At 40.2% G+C, this 14,443-nt stretch overlaps 1 protein-coding gene across 2 annotated transcripts in view; it reads left to right on the forward strand.

Annotated features, from left to right (window-relative positions):
- Positions 1–14,099, forward strand: part of cntn3a.1 (contactin 3a, tandem duplicate 1) — a 78,511-nt gene extending 64,412 nt beyond the window's left edge. For both annotated transcript variants that reach the window (XM_038723657.1, XM_038723658.1), the window contains exons 14-23: positions 2,663–2,780; positions 3,825–3,983; positions 4,191–4,340; positions 5,496–5,566; positions 5,997–6,231; positions 7,942–8,057; positions 8,323–8,509; positions 9,514–9,626; positions 11,705–11,873; positions 12,599–14,099. In XM_038723657.1, the coding sequence (XP_038579585.1) occupies positions 2,663–2,780; positions 3,825–3,983; positions 4,191–4,340; positions 5,496–5,566; positions 5,997–6,231; positions 7,942–8,057; positions 8,323–8,509; positions 9,514–9,626; positions 11,705–11,873; positions 12,599–12,690 (1,410 nt within the window). In that variant the 3' untranslated portion in view covers positions 12,691–14,099. The remainder of the gene's footprint in view (positions 1–2,662; positions 2,781–3,824; positions 3,984–4,190; positions 4,341–5,495; positions 5,567–5,996; positions 6,232–7,941; positions 8,058–8,322; positions 8,510–9,513; positions 9,627–11,704; positions 11,874–12,598) is intronic.
- Positions 14,100–14,443: the final 344 nt, after the last annotated feature.

Consider the following 14,443-nt stretch of genomic DNA (forward strand, 5'->3'; position numbering starts at 1 on the left):
CAGACTCCATGAGGATGGTATGAGGGCCCGACATCCACAGGTGGGGGTTGTTCTTACAGCCCAACACTGTGCAGGACGTTTGGCATTTGCCAGAGAACACCAAGATTGGCAGATTCGCCACTGGCGCCCTGTGCTCTTCACAGATGAAAGCAGGTTCACACTGAGCACATGTGACAGACGTGACAGAGTCTGGAGACGCCGTGGAGAACGTTCTGCTGCCTGCAACATCCTCCAGCATGACCGGTTTGGCGGTGGGTCAGTAATCGTGTGGGGTGGCATTTCTTTGGGGGGCCGCACAGCCCTCTATGTGCTCGCCAGAGGTAGCCTGACTGACATTAGGTACTGAGATGAGATCCTCAGACCCCTTGTGAGACCATATGCTGGTACGGTTGACCCTGGGTTCCTGCTAATGCAAGACAATGCTAGACCTCATGTGGCTGGAGTGTGTCAGCAGTTCCTGCAAGAGGAAGGCATTGATGCTATGGACCAGCCCGCCCATTCCCCAGACCTGAATCCAATTGAGCACATCTGGGACATCATGTCTCGCTCCGTCCACCAACGCCACGTTGCACCACAGACTGTCCAGGAGTTGGCGGATGCTTTAGTCCAGGTCTGGGAGGAGATCCCTCAGGAGACCCTCCGCCACCTCATCAGGAGCATGCCCAGGCGTTGTAGGGAGGTCATAAGGCACGTGGAGGCCACACACACTACTGAGCCTCATTTTGACTTGTTTTAAGGACATTACATCAAAGTTGGATCGGCCTGTAGTGTGGTTTTCTACTTTGATTTTGAGTGTGACTCCAAATCCAGACCTCCATGGGTTGATAAATTTGATTTCCATTGATAATTTTTGTGTGATTTTGTTGTCAGCACATTCAACTATGTAAAGAAAGGAGTATTTAATGAGATTATTTCATTCATTCAGATATAGGATGTGTTATTTTAGTGTTCCCTTTATTTTTTTGAGCAGTGTACAATGACAGTGGGTCACTGTCTTATACATTCTAGGCATCATCAATGTAGCTACTGTAAGTACTGCTCCCCTAAATGTGTGAATCCCACTGCTTGATTTTACTTTTTACGTCCTCGGTAATATTTTCTAAATGTTCAAAGATCTGTTACAAATAGAGAAGATATATGGTTTCTCGATTCCAACACAAAGTAAAGTGAAGAATATCAGTGTTTTGTAGCTGGCTGAGTGAGTGAAAAATTACAAGGGTTGTATAAGGTTGTAAAATTATAACTTTAGTAAATATCAAGTAACTCCAGCTCTGTGCTGTACAGCTCAGACATAGAAAAAAAATAACAAACTGATCTGGTTCAGTTATACAGTGTATGTTATTTTCAAATTCACAATTGAAATAACTCAGGGTAGTAATGGTTAAAAACCCTGCAGCAACATCATTTAAGTATGCTGGTAGAGAACATACTGTATTCTGCAAGTGTTGAAAAGTGTATGCCTCCAGCAGTATTTACACCATCCTCACTGCTGGCTACATCCTCCTCTCTTGTTGGGTTTGTAACATTTTACAACTCCAAATAGAGACATGCATGCTGAGGGGCTAATTGTCACTGCCAGACCTGCAGTCACACTACTGTATAAAATTGTGGGACTCATGGTGTGAAACAAAATGTTTATCTGAAATTGAAAAACTTGTAATATATAGTACTTCCCAATATAAAATAAGTTACAGAATATTTTAAGTCTGATATATGCCTATATTACTTAAGAGAAAAAGGAGATGAAAAGGCTGACTGCATTGGCAAACCCCAGCGAAACACAGTCAGCATTTTCAATATTGAATTGAAAAAAAAACCCTGAATATTACTTTACATCTTTGTAATTATTTGATTATGGAGTTTATATTTTCCTCCGTCTTGATATAAACCAACACCCCATAAATCATGACAAGTCAACTTTTACAAAAAGCAATTGCACTGTCTTGAAGATACAGACTTGATGTGCAATGGACAGGGAATGTGATTTACCTTTCATTATATCTCTAAAAGCCTCACGACATGTGATACTGTATTTTGTAGGACTTCTTACAGTCTCACTTGATTCAATAAGCAAGCTTTGAGGTTCTTTTTTTCTTGCAGTATATAAAATTTGCCAAAGTGAGAGATCTGTGACCCATTCCATCCCCAGTTATATTATTTTAATGATGGCAGGGAGTTTCAAAGAGTCAATGTCTGGCAGCAACTGAATTTTTATCTCTATAAAATGTCCCTGATTATACATCAAAGTAATTATCGAGTCTCATCCTGTTTCACAGTCCCTTACTTTCATAGATAAGACATCAACTTAACATTAGCTTCAACTTTAAAGTTCAAAGCTAATAATGCATTTGGCATTGAATGGTTGTCGGTAGAGTAAATTAAATCAGACTGAATAAAAGGGGTAGAGCTGAAAGAAGCTTTTTGATTCTTCACAAAGAACCGTCCTCATAAATTATCATGAAAACCTTCAGTCAGCCATTTGGTGCATCCCTGGACTTGTGTTGTACCTTTCTCTTCCATAATGTAATAGACTGAATGCCAAAAGAAATCACTGTGACATTGCACTTGTTTTTGCGGCCCTTGTAGTTCATATTGCAGCTTTAAAATTCTGCCATTGTTCATTTGTTGTTGTTTTTTTCCCCCTTAACTTTTCCACTTATAGCACTCGGCTGGTGACATTATGATCCGTAACATTCAACTGAGGCATGCTGGGAAATACACATGTGCCGTTCAGACCAAGGTGGACAGCGTGTCTATTGCCACTGATGTGGTAGTCAGAGGTAAGAATGTCCCTTGCACCACATGTTAAAAAAATCAAACATTTAAGGCAGACCTGTTGTCTGCAAGAGCTTATGGCGAAGCGACTGAACAGACATTGGCACTGCAGCAATGCCATAGCTGAGATGCACCTATTCAGAAATGTAATTACTCATCAAGGCTATAGCAGCTATGGAGACACCAGAGAAAGGCTCAATTATCTTTTTTTTTCTTTCATCTTTTGTAGTAATGCATATCTAGCAAAGCCATTTCTGCTACAAATCCTTTCTAGCCACGAATGCCACTCTCTTTCAGAGTGAATGAAAGAATGTTAACACAAGTATGATAGCTGACTGACAACCAAACTTTCCCATTACCATTCTATATCACAAAGTGAATGAAACAATGTGAACAATGTTACTCTTGGGTAGATGATTAGAGCACAATATGGCCTGACAATGTACGTGCCTATCCATGTACTGTAATTCTCATATTGGAGTTTGTGGGACTGCCATGCACCGTGATGCAGACGTGCAGTATGACCATGACTTAGCTTTCCTACAAAAAAAGCCCTCTATGGCAGTGGTTTCTAACATTTTATGTTTTTGATCCCTTAAATCGAACCATTGTGTACTCGTGATCCATCATCACAGGTAGTATATGTACATGAGTTGTGTGTATGTTCATCTATTTCCCGTCAAATATCCTTCAATTGTTTCTTTTCAATCTTTAGTCATTTATAAAAACATGACCTCTCTGATTTACTTTGACCCCCACAATGGGAACCATTAAACAAACTATAGTACAATCTGCACTACAGAAAAGCATAAAATGAGATAAAAAAATATTTATTTATTATTACTTATTTTGTGTGTTTTTTTCTGCCACCAGTTTAACAAACATTGTGTTTGGACTAGTTATAGTTCAGAATTGCAGTCACAGCTGTCCTAACTCTTGTTTGTAATCAGTCCACCCACTATGTGTCTCTGTTCTTCTGCCTCTTGTCTTCATTAATCTCTACAGTATATCGTCTTGTGATAGTGAACTGTGACTAATTATCCTTCCAGGTCCCCCAGACCCCCCTGTGGACTGTCAGGTGACTGAGATGACAGAGACAACTGCCTCTCTGTCCTGGGGACCCGGGATGGACAACCACAGCCCCATCCTCAGCTACACCATCCAGGCCAGAACACCCTTCTCTCTCGGGTGGCAAGCTGTTACCACCGGTAGGCTGCTTTCATCTGACAGTCTGTGTGTAGGTTGTGTGAATGTGAAGTTTATTGAGTAGAGAGTGTTGGAGACGTGATTGGTATCCTTTTCAAACACCACACATGAAATGACAATAAATAAATAACACATCACCAGCTTGGCTAGCTTTCAGTGGCAGATCTTCCAGGGCTTTGATGAAAGATCATTTCTATGATGTCTCTCAGTTCCTGAGATGCTTGGGGGGAAGCAGCTGTCCGCCACTGTCATTGACTTGAGTCCCTGGGTGGAGTACGAGTTCAGAGTCCTGGCAACCAACAGCATAGGAACAGGAGAGCCCAGCAAACCCTCAAAAAAGGCCCGCAACAAAGAAACGCGTATGTATCTTTAGATTTCCACTGCTGCCAAAAGTGATTGAAATTATGCACATTATATGTATAGAGGACACTTCAGGACAGGAATTACATCCCTTCAAAGAACTTTATTGTACCAGTGTATTTCCTCAGGGCACACAACACATAACTGAACTAAATTCACAACTCACAAATTCAACTGTGTATGTGGGGAGAGGAAAAAACGATACAGTACATAGAAAATACAAATATATAGATATATATATAATCAATATTTAATAGATGCAGTATGTCTGATTCAGCAGCATCATGCATCAAATCTGGTCAAAAGTATGGATTAAAAAGAGATTTAAATTTTATAATTAAATTACTTACCACAGATGTGTAAATAAGTAGCCATACATTTAGAGTTTTATACATAAATATATATACATGCAAGTATATTCAGCTACTTATACCTATGCATAGATAGTACACGCATACATTTACACAAAAAGATTTATATGCATAAACATAAATAAAAGACAATATATTGTGACCAACTCATAAAAAGACCCTCTGAGTGCAGGGCAGTCCTTCATGGCTTCATAAATGTGTTTGGATTTGAAGTCGTTGTACCCACTAAGTTACACATTGAAACTACGGATTTTACACTAAGTCTGTTTACAGGTCTGGTAAAGTACTACTGCATAATTTTAAGGAAGTTATTGAAAGCCTATTGTGAGTGTTGTCACTTGAATCAGTACAGTTGGGGCAGAAAAAAAACTGGAGGTGTGGAGATGGATTACCACACCTCTATAGCCCTCTCCCTCATCTCTGCTTGAAGCTAGAGGTTTGAGCCTGCGCTGGCATCTGCTAGCATAAAACACCTGAATCTCTGACCAAACTGTCTGTGGTTAAGTTGCAATGTGAGTAATGTAGGTACCAGATTTTGACAAGGAAGAAGAATGCATGGAATAGAAAAGAGCATACCTCTGGTTCTTCTGATCCTTTTAAAAAAGAAACTGTCCATCGTGAGTTTGTCAGTGTAATAGGAGTACAATGTTAAATCTGTGGAGTCCTCTTTAAAGCGTGAATTTAAGAAAGGTCTAACTCTCGAAAATGTTGGACATGTTCAATACCTCTTATCTCTTTATACAAAGTGGTACTTTACTTCTAACACTGTGTTTGATCTGTTAGTTCCCAGGGTGACTCCAGCCAGAGTGAACGGTGGTGGTGGAGGACGTTCAGAGCTGGTCATCACTTGGGAGGTAAACGTGTATTCACACACATTAGATTTTTATTTGTATGTATTTTTATTCATGTGCTACATTCAAATACATGATTTAAATAGATTTAAATAAAAAAACACAATTTTGACATATATACCATATATATTTATAAATGTACATAGTATGTATACTGTATATAAACCTGTTTATATTGATATTGATATCAAACACAACTGTAATGAAATATGACTTACAAAGAATAAGCTCTGTTTGGATAGTTCTATTTCTCAGTATAAAACCACTTAACCAGACAGAAGTTCATGCAAGGTATACAGTACAAGTACAGGACCACCCTCAGCATTATTCCTAAGTGCCCAAATCTCTGCATAGCTGCGTGTCTTTTAGCTATTAATATCTTTAAGATCATTCATCTTGAGTCATCCTTCTGAGTCATCTCATACCTCCTTAGCCTGTTCCTGAGGAGCTGCAGAGCGGTCCGGGCTTTGGTTACGTGGTGGCTTTCCGCCCACTCGGGGCGCAGGGCTGGATGCAGGCTGCTGTCACGTCCCCGGACGCCTCTAGATATGTCTTCAAGAATGAGAGCATCCCTCCCTTCTCCCCTTACCAAGTCAAAGTCGGGGTTTATAACAACAAGGGAGAAGGCCCTTTTAGTCCAGTGACCACCATCTACTCAGCAGAGGAAGGTGTGTAACATTAAAACTATACAGCAAAGCACATCTTAACTTTATAACACTAACACTGTGCCAGTGATTACACACTGCCACAACAGATCAAATTAGTTTAAGTCTTATTATAATTTTTGTTGTTATTATGTTTCCAGTTTTAGGAATTGTCATTTTAAATTAAGTGGATTAACAACTGTGTAGTTAACAAATGTCAATTTCAAATACTATTCTACTATTTCTAAAAGTCAACACTGGCAAGTTTTATGAAGCATTGATGAATCCTGTTTCCAAACACCTTGAAATGCCGTTGAAACATATTTTCAGTTTGTCACTGATGGACGTGGCCCTACATGAAGGCAAAAATGTTCCGACAAAGTTTTTGTCTGAGATCTTGTCACTAGTTTCAAGTGTGCAGGGCACAGATTGAAAAAGGTGATGTCACATATTTTCATGCACCAACTGGGATAAAGCAATATGCGATGTAAAAATTTGGTGACTGTCGCTGGGTCGTTTGCTGCTACTGAGACAGCACTTTCACTATATTCTGACGAAAACCGCACACCTACACATTCTGATGAGTTTATGACTGGTAAACTCTTTAAAATGTTGCACATTTAATCATAAATATTTGTTGTTCCAGAGAAATACTTAAGATACTAAATACTGAAGGAGTTTTTAGTCAGTTTAAAACTAAATGTTTAACAAGAACAAAAATGTTTTGTGTGTGATTCATGTACATATTCACAATATACAATATGTAATATTTATGCATTAAAATGTTTGAAAATGACTAGTCCTACGTATATTATATATTTTATTGAGTTGTGAACTTAAATTATCCCAAATATTTCCAACAATGTTCAAACCCAGAGAAATCCGTTCTTTTATTCAAGGTAATGGTGTGTTACTAGTGTTAACAGCTAGTGCAGTTTAATATTGGTCACAGAATTCTGGGGGCAGTGAAACAAATTGTTGTTGTTGTTTTGCTAAAGAAGTCAGGCAGTAATTGGCCTTTTTCCATCATTCTGGGAGCAACACCGATCTGATTTTATGCTGCACATGGCATGAGCCTGCGAACAGCAGGGCATAGTGAAAGGAGTCAGTTACCTCGCTGAGAAGTTGGAGGTGTGCACCCTGTCGTCTGCAGCTTTTCATCTAACTGCTCACTGTGGCTGCCCCTTCTTGTTACATTACTCGGTACAATATTTCAAACTGATCTACTGTCACAAAATGCAGAAAATGTTGTTTTGCAGATGCATTTTTGATGAATTATCTCGCTGAAAACACTTACATTTCCTGTGACTACTATGTAATAACAGTCAACTCGTGTTTCCGCAGTTAAATGCTTTTAATGTGAAGCTGCAGCAATAGGAAATGTTCAGTTTACATTAGCAGTAACTTAATACAGCATTTTTTCCAGGAATGGCACCACCAACACCAAGTTCAGAATACTGAAAATGTATAAATATTGCAGTATTTTTGGTAGTGGGCCACAGGCTCAGTCACCGTAGTGATACCTCATTTGGCGATAGATGTAAAACCACTAAGTAAAGTTATCATATCACATTTTTTTCCCCAGGACTTTATGTTGGAGCACTCACTCCTCCTCACACAGTGGTATGGATAGATTGGATGGAGCTCCAGCATATTCAATAAACCATACTGTAGATGTGGGTGTAGTGAATCTGTGTCTTCTTTCTTTTCCTGACAATCCTGTGCGCCTTTCAGAGCCCAGCAGAGCTCCAACAAGGCTGAGGGCGAGGAGTGTATCAGCATCGGAGGTAGAGGTCACCTGGAAGCCCCTGGCCTGGAGCAACAACCGCAGACGCATCCTGGGCTATGAGGTCAACACATGCCCACACAATAGGAATTATACATTTATAGTGGACAGTGCCAAAAGCTAGTGGCAATGTATTTTTTTCATTGGATAACAATGTGATGACCTTTTTGTATTAGTGTTTATATAATTATTCATTCATGAAGTAAACTAAAGTTGAGCATCATGAAGCCCTCTAGGATTCATGCCCGCAACTGCAAATGGAAGTATTAAGCAAAAAATCTGATGCAAGCTTATAAAGTATAATGTGTGTATTTGTTGTGTGTTTTTAGTTGCAGTACTGGGGTGAGGGGGTGAAGCAGGACACTGCCAATGTGATCAGGACAGTGGGGAATAAAACGTCAGTACTCATCAGGGATCTGGAGGGTAGCAGTACCTATTACATGTCCCTGCGGGCCTACAACAGTGCTGGAGTGGGTCCACAGAGCAGCGTAGTCAATGTCACAACCAAGAAACCACGTAAGGACTCTCAACATATCACGGGGAATGAATGTGTCTTTTTGTGAACAGTTTTCCTTTGTTTAGTTTTTTTCCCCCCTCTGTTTGCAGAAGTGCATGGTCCATTTAGTAAATGTTTAATTTCACCAACAGTGTTTCACCAAATAGAGTGAAAGTAGGGAAAATTCACAACACCAAAGCACCTTAAAGGTACTATGTGGAGGTTTCTCGTCCAAAGCTAAATACAGTAACTGCAACATTCATCTACATACAGTATGTTGGCAAAGGCAAAAATCTTTTGTTTTATAAACACAAAAAAAGGTTTATTTAATGTAAAATTAAGGCCTAAACATTTGCAAAGCCATTTTTAAAAACATATTTTGAAACCTGCATTGTTTACATCCATGTTTACATTGGCTTGAAATGTTCTTCTTCCCACCTTTTTGTGGGCACATTGCTTTCTTGCCGTCTTACCAATGTGAATAGTGTGAAACGTTTGATAGACGTGGCATATCTTTGATGTAAATGCCTTTAAATATGGTCACACTGGGCGATTGGACATGCTGCCTTAGCTGGAATATGATGAGATGCTCCCCTCTGAGAGATTTCCTATAACCGTTAGTTAACTCCTCTCTATATTGTTTCACTTTCTCCTTCCTCTATGTCGCTGCGTTCCAACATACGTATACATGTTCGTGCTTGCAGTGCACAAGATTCAAAGAAAACGTGTAGGATCTTATGTTAATATACAGTAGGCTGATATAAATTAATGTCACAATTATTATACATCTGTTACACACTCACATGTCACTCTCCCCAGCCATCGCCCTCACAAACAGCCAAACACAAGACTGTTCTCACTCCCACATGCTTATTCCTCGAGTCATTGCTCACTCCTAACGGTGGGATGATGAACTGATAATGAGAAATCTCCCTCATGCTGAGTTGGTTCTGGACTTTACTGTTTATTGACTAAGTCGCTTGTTGTTTTTCTCCCTCCTCCTACTACCCTCGTCGTCCTCCAGCGCCCAGCCAAGCCCCAGTCAAAATCATGTGGAACACTTCCAACTCCAAGGTCATCCTGAGGTGGGACCAAGTACACGCTCTGGAGAATGAGTCAGAAGTCACAGGATATAAGGTAAAAAGTAAAGAGTTTTTAAACTGGATTGACGAGTGAATGGTTTTATACACGGTTACATAACAGAAACAATAGTCCAAACTTGTTAAAATAATAATCCCATGATAAACCTAACATCCACATTCCATTATTTTTAGCCACATAGTTTTAAGCCAAACACAAACAAATACAGCTTTTCTTTTTTGTTGTTCAAGGGGGAGTCATTGTAGCAAATTTATACATATTGCACACCAGATGATTGATTTTCACCTTCCGATGTTGTGACATTTGACTTGTCATAGCAGCATCATGTGCATAATACATATTTTAAAGGGGCTGTATGTAGTTTTTCAATGAAATTACTTATTAATAAAGTAATTCACTGCCTTATTCAAACTTCACTTAGAAATGAGACAAACGCCTGTTTTCTCTGTTGCTTGCATCAGCCACTATTCTGTTTTTAATGTGAGGACACTGGGTCTCCACCTAAGGATAAAAAACAACAATAAAGTTTTATGTGCTGAAGCCCATCAGACCAAACGAGATTCAACATCAGAACATCAGAAAGGCTGGAGAAACACGGAGAGCCGGTTAACACTGAGCAGTTCCTAACGTTATCCGGTGCAAAGTTTTATCGCTTTCCACATTAGTTCACCACCCTACGCGACCCACATTACTATCCTGTGTACCACTGATATTATGTGAAGGTGTTGACTTAGCCTGCAAGAAAGGATGTAACAGTAAAAAACAAATGTGGAATGATTTATATATAACGTTAGCCTACAGTGATGGAGGCAGGATAACGCTACATTAGCTAAACCTGTCGCTATTTGCTTTGTAACGTTCAGTTTAGATTTATTGTGGTTTTATGGATACTCAGGTACACAGCTTCTCCACCGTCTCAGTTGCTGTAACTTACGTGACCCACATAATATAAAAAAATGCAACAAAACAGCGAAAACAACACATAGGAAGACCCATCCACTAACGTCTGTCACGTGTGACAACAATTGCATTTATAATATTCATTCTAGCTCACTAACCGTTTCTTTATCATCCAATACATGTATGTTAGCTGTGCTCACATTGCTGAGCCTGTGGTGAAAGATACACATATAGTAATGTTAGTTACTGAAAAGCAGCAGGCGAGCTAACGATGTAGCACTTCGCCTAAATGCAGTAAAGGTAAGTTATCATGTAACGAACATGGATTAGTTCGACCTCAAGCAGCTGATAAAAATATTACTGTAACGTTGCAGTGGGAGTTTACCCGAGTTTCCACTATATTGTGTGAAGCTGTCTCCCTACCTGTCTATAGCTGCTGTCACACTGTCTTTATTCACGGGAGGACTGTGCCAATATGCGGCTCGCTGCTCTGAATGAAAGGTACTGACGCAGTGTTAATCTACCTCCGAGAATGTTGAAGTAACAGAGCCTGAACATGACTGAAGAAAAGCCACAGCTGACATGCCACTGTTTCCGCGTTTATTGCAGGATCTCTGTATAAAAGTGGTTGTGTTTCAGATTATGCTCGCTCATGAGTTCAAGCGAGCACACGTTGGAGCACACATCTGGTTGCAATCTTACAACCGCACCACTAGTGGCTGCTGAAAACTACATAATGCCCCTTTAATGATTGCATTTCAGGATTTTATGAATCCTTCTGAAGTGCCATTTGGCCTATCAATCTAAAAAAAGGTTACAGGATTAATTAGCAGCACCCTACATAAAGGGGTCTCCTGAAAGCGGGGCTTTCTGTAAACTAAAATGGACAGATGCCTCCACAGCCCAGAGTCAAGCTGAAGCTGAAAAGTCAGGATTTATCTATCTCTGCATTCCCCTTATCTCTGCTGCACCCTCTCCTCTGGTGGTCCAACATGGATATCTACAGTAAGATTCATCCTTGTTAGTTTCAGAGGCAGCGCACTAAATCTCATGGAGCTGTCGGAAGGAACGGGCTAGAACTTGGATTTTCTTGTCAACACATCAAAAATAACTCTGTGAAACCCTTCAGTATGATGCACTGTATTTGGAGAGAATTCATGCCATGCCTCACATTATCATTATTGTTATCATCGTTCCCTCTCTGCTTCCTGCAGGTGATGTACAGCCAGGACAAACACGGCCGCCCCAGTGTGGTGGAGACCAACACCACCTCCTTGGAGTTGTCGCTGCCAGTGAACCAGGACTACGTCATCCAAATTAAACCCTTCAGCGAGGGAGGGGAGGGCAGCAGCAGCCGCCAGATCACCATCCCCAAGATAGCAGGTGGGACGGTGCTGAGACGTGAAAATGATGTCTGTCTCTGTGAGATGCCGCTGCAAAAACACTTGGATTCAGATGAGCTAGTTTTGAGTCCACTTTTCCTCAACTTCTCTTGTCTACTTCTCCCTAAATTGATTGCTTCTATCTAAAACAGTTTTCAAGAACTCACAGAAAGACTGTGATATTGTTGCTATTACTAAGACCAATGTGTACCTACTCAATATAATATTCTGTAGTACTGTAAACACAACATGTTCTGTAGATGCACTTTATTATGGTCTTTTGAGGCTACTGCCTGTAGATAAATTAGTGTGTGGCTTTTTTATGATGTTTTTTCCTCCATTAAATGTTGGTGCAGAACAGAACAGTCTTCAAATGAGCCTTTTCTCTCTGAGAAGTATGAACATTGTGTTTACAGTTTCTTATCCATAGACTGAGAAATATTTATCATCAAACAACAAAATGGGCTCAGAAATATTGTCAGTAGCTGGCTGTTGAAGAGTGGATGTTTCCTTTTAATCAAACTATGTCTGTTGCGCTGCCCACCCTCCATGCCTACAGTCTAGCTCTTTGATAGTGAGGTTGCCCCATAATTGAGTGCAGCAACAGTGCCATCTATGGACACAGTTGTGTACTCCCACCACACTGCAGTTATTTGTACTGAATGCGTTTTGATGTGTTAATTGATGGGATACCTTCATGGATTTTGATTTGTTTCTGTATTTCAGACTTCTTGCCCACAGGAGCAGCCCCAGAGTCTTCTGCATTTCCCTTGATCAACCTCGCAGCACTAATCTTCACAGCCAGGACTGTGCTATGACAAACACCTACAGGAACCCAGGCACTGCAGCTTCTTATTAAGAGGAGAAACAGCAGGTCAAAGACAACAAGAGGCTGACAGGCCACATTTTCACCTGCTCCCTCCCCCACCCTCCCGTGTCTTTCCGCTTCTTTCTACACAGATCTCTTTGTGAGGAAGATCCTTTTCCTCCACCTTTCTAAAGGAGTTACTGAAAGGAACTGGCTCTTTCAGAAGTTGCTTTTATGGACCTTAAAGGACACCATGACTCGACTGCAGTCTCTTTGAAGATGTTTCTTTCTTTGCTCCCTTATAAACAGTGGATGTTCTCATATGGTTTTAACCTTGGAGGCACAGTGGTGTGTGATGCACAATAGAATGTGTATGTATTTTCTCTGTGGGACTGTGCAAGTTCTGTTAAACAGTCATGTGCGTGAGTCTGGACTTCTCTTGGATGATGGATGGGATTAACTGGCGATGGAGGAGACCTAAAGCACTTACATAGCTAAAAGTGAAATTAAGTGAAGTTTATCTTTAAGCTCGGTTTAGGACAAGAAATGGGTGAAGTCATTTCCTGTCTCTCTTTAGACTGTGGGAAACTTCCTGCACTGTCTAAGAAGGAAAACCAACTGTTACTAATCCCTGTCAACAAACAGGGAGCTAAGCCTCATTGCTGACCAGAATTTTGGGACCTTTGTAACTTTGCCTGGATGATTTTATTCATGCTTTTATGTTACACCACATTACATCCAAAAACTCAGAGTTGCCATGTAACTGACTGTAACCAAAGGTATTGAGCCAGTAAGGTTCAGTTCCACCCGTCGTGTCATTGTGAGAAAATGCAGCTTGTGCACCCGGAATATGGCTTCCATTGTAAACAGCAGACTTGTGTTGATAAATTGATGTCTTACCTTCCTCCCTCATCCATGATAAGTGTGTAACAAAGGCACGCTGAGCAGCGTGAGACGCATTGTTGTACACTGTATGTATGAAATCCTCAGGTCCCAAATGAGCCTTAAGTCTTATGATTACTATCCATGTTGTTGTTATTCAAGAGACGTTTATTTATTTTCCTCCTCTGTTTATTCGCATTGTATTTTGCGTCATTCGTGCTATAATTTATGAATCTCTGACCATACTGTACGCTGTGTTGAGATAATTCACATTTGTAACTTTTTAGATCATATTTTTGGCCGTTTTGGGCTCAGAAACAACATGCCTTTCTCCTACAGTATGTCTTTCATGATGAGCATTGTAATACAGTACAAGTGGCAGTGATATCTGACTTTTCTAACATAGCTTATTACAAAGTAGGAATGGTATTTTACTGTCAGCTGCTGTTTGGCATGAGATTGCTCAGTGTACGTACCTACGTCGCTTAGGATGTCTGAATGGATCAATCTGCTTTTAATAAACATAATGCCATTTTCCTCCTTTCTTTCTTTGATGAGGCCAAAAGGTCATGCCTCTTATGTTCTCCCTTAGCAGATGGAGTTTGCTCCAGAAAAACCTAGTGATTAGCGGACCTTGAGGTAAGACTTTTTCTTTTTGTCATACTCCCATTTTCCAAGGCCAAGAATAAACTTTCACAGTTTCTTTAATTTGACGTAAAGGTCACACTTTAAAATGTTCCTAGACTTGAAGCTCACAAAGTGTAGTAACTTTCTGTTTGTATTACTCTACATAAACGTGAACCACTGCTTCTAATCGGACTCGATGCCGTATAACAAGAAACAGAAAGAGAGAGAGCTGCATTTTCTCTCTGTTCCCCTTA

The sequence above is a fragment of the Micropterus salmoides genome, unplaced genomic scaffold, assembly GCF_014851395.1.
Source record: "Micropterus salmoides isolate LMB-PRFRI ecotype aquatic unplaced genomic scaffold, ASM1485139v1 Ms_hic_scaffold_16, whole genome shotgun sequence".
Lineage (NCBI taxonomy): Eukaryota > Metazoa > Chordata > Actinopteri > Centrarchiformes > Centrarchidae > Micropterus > Micropterus salmoides.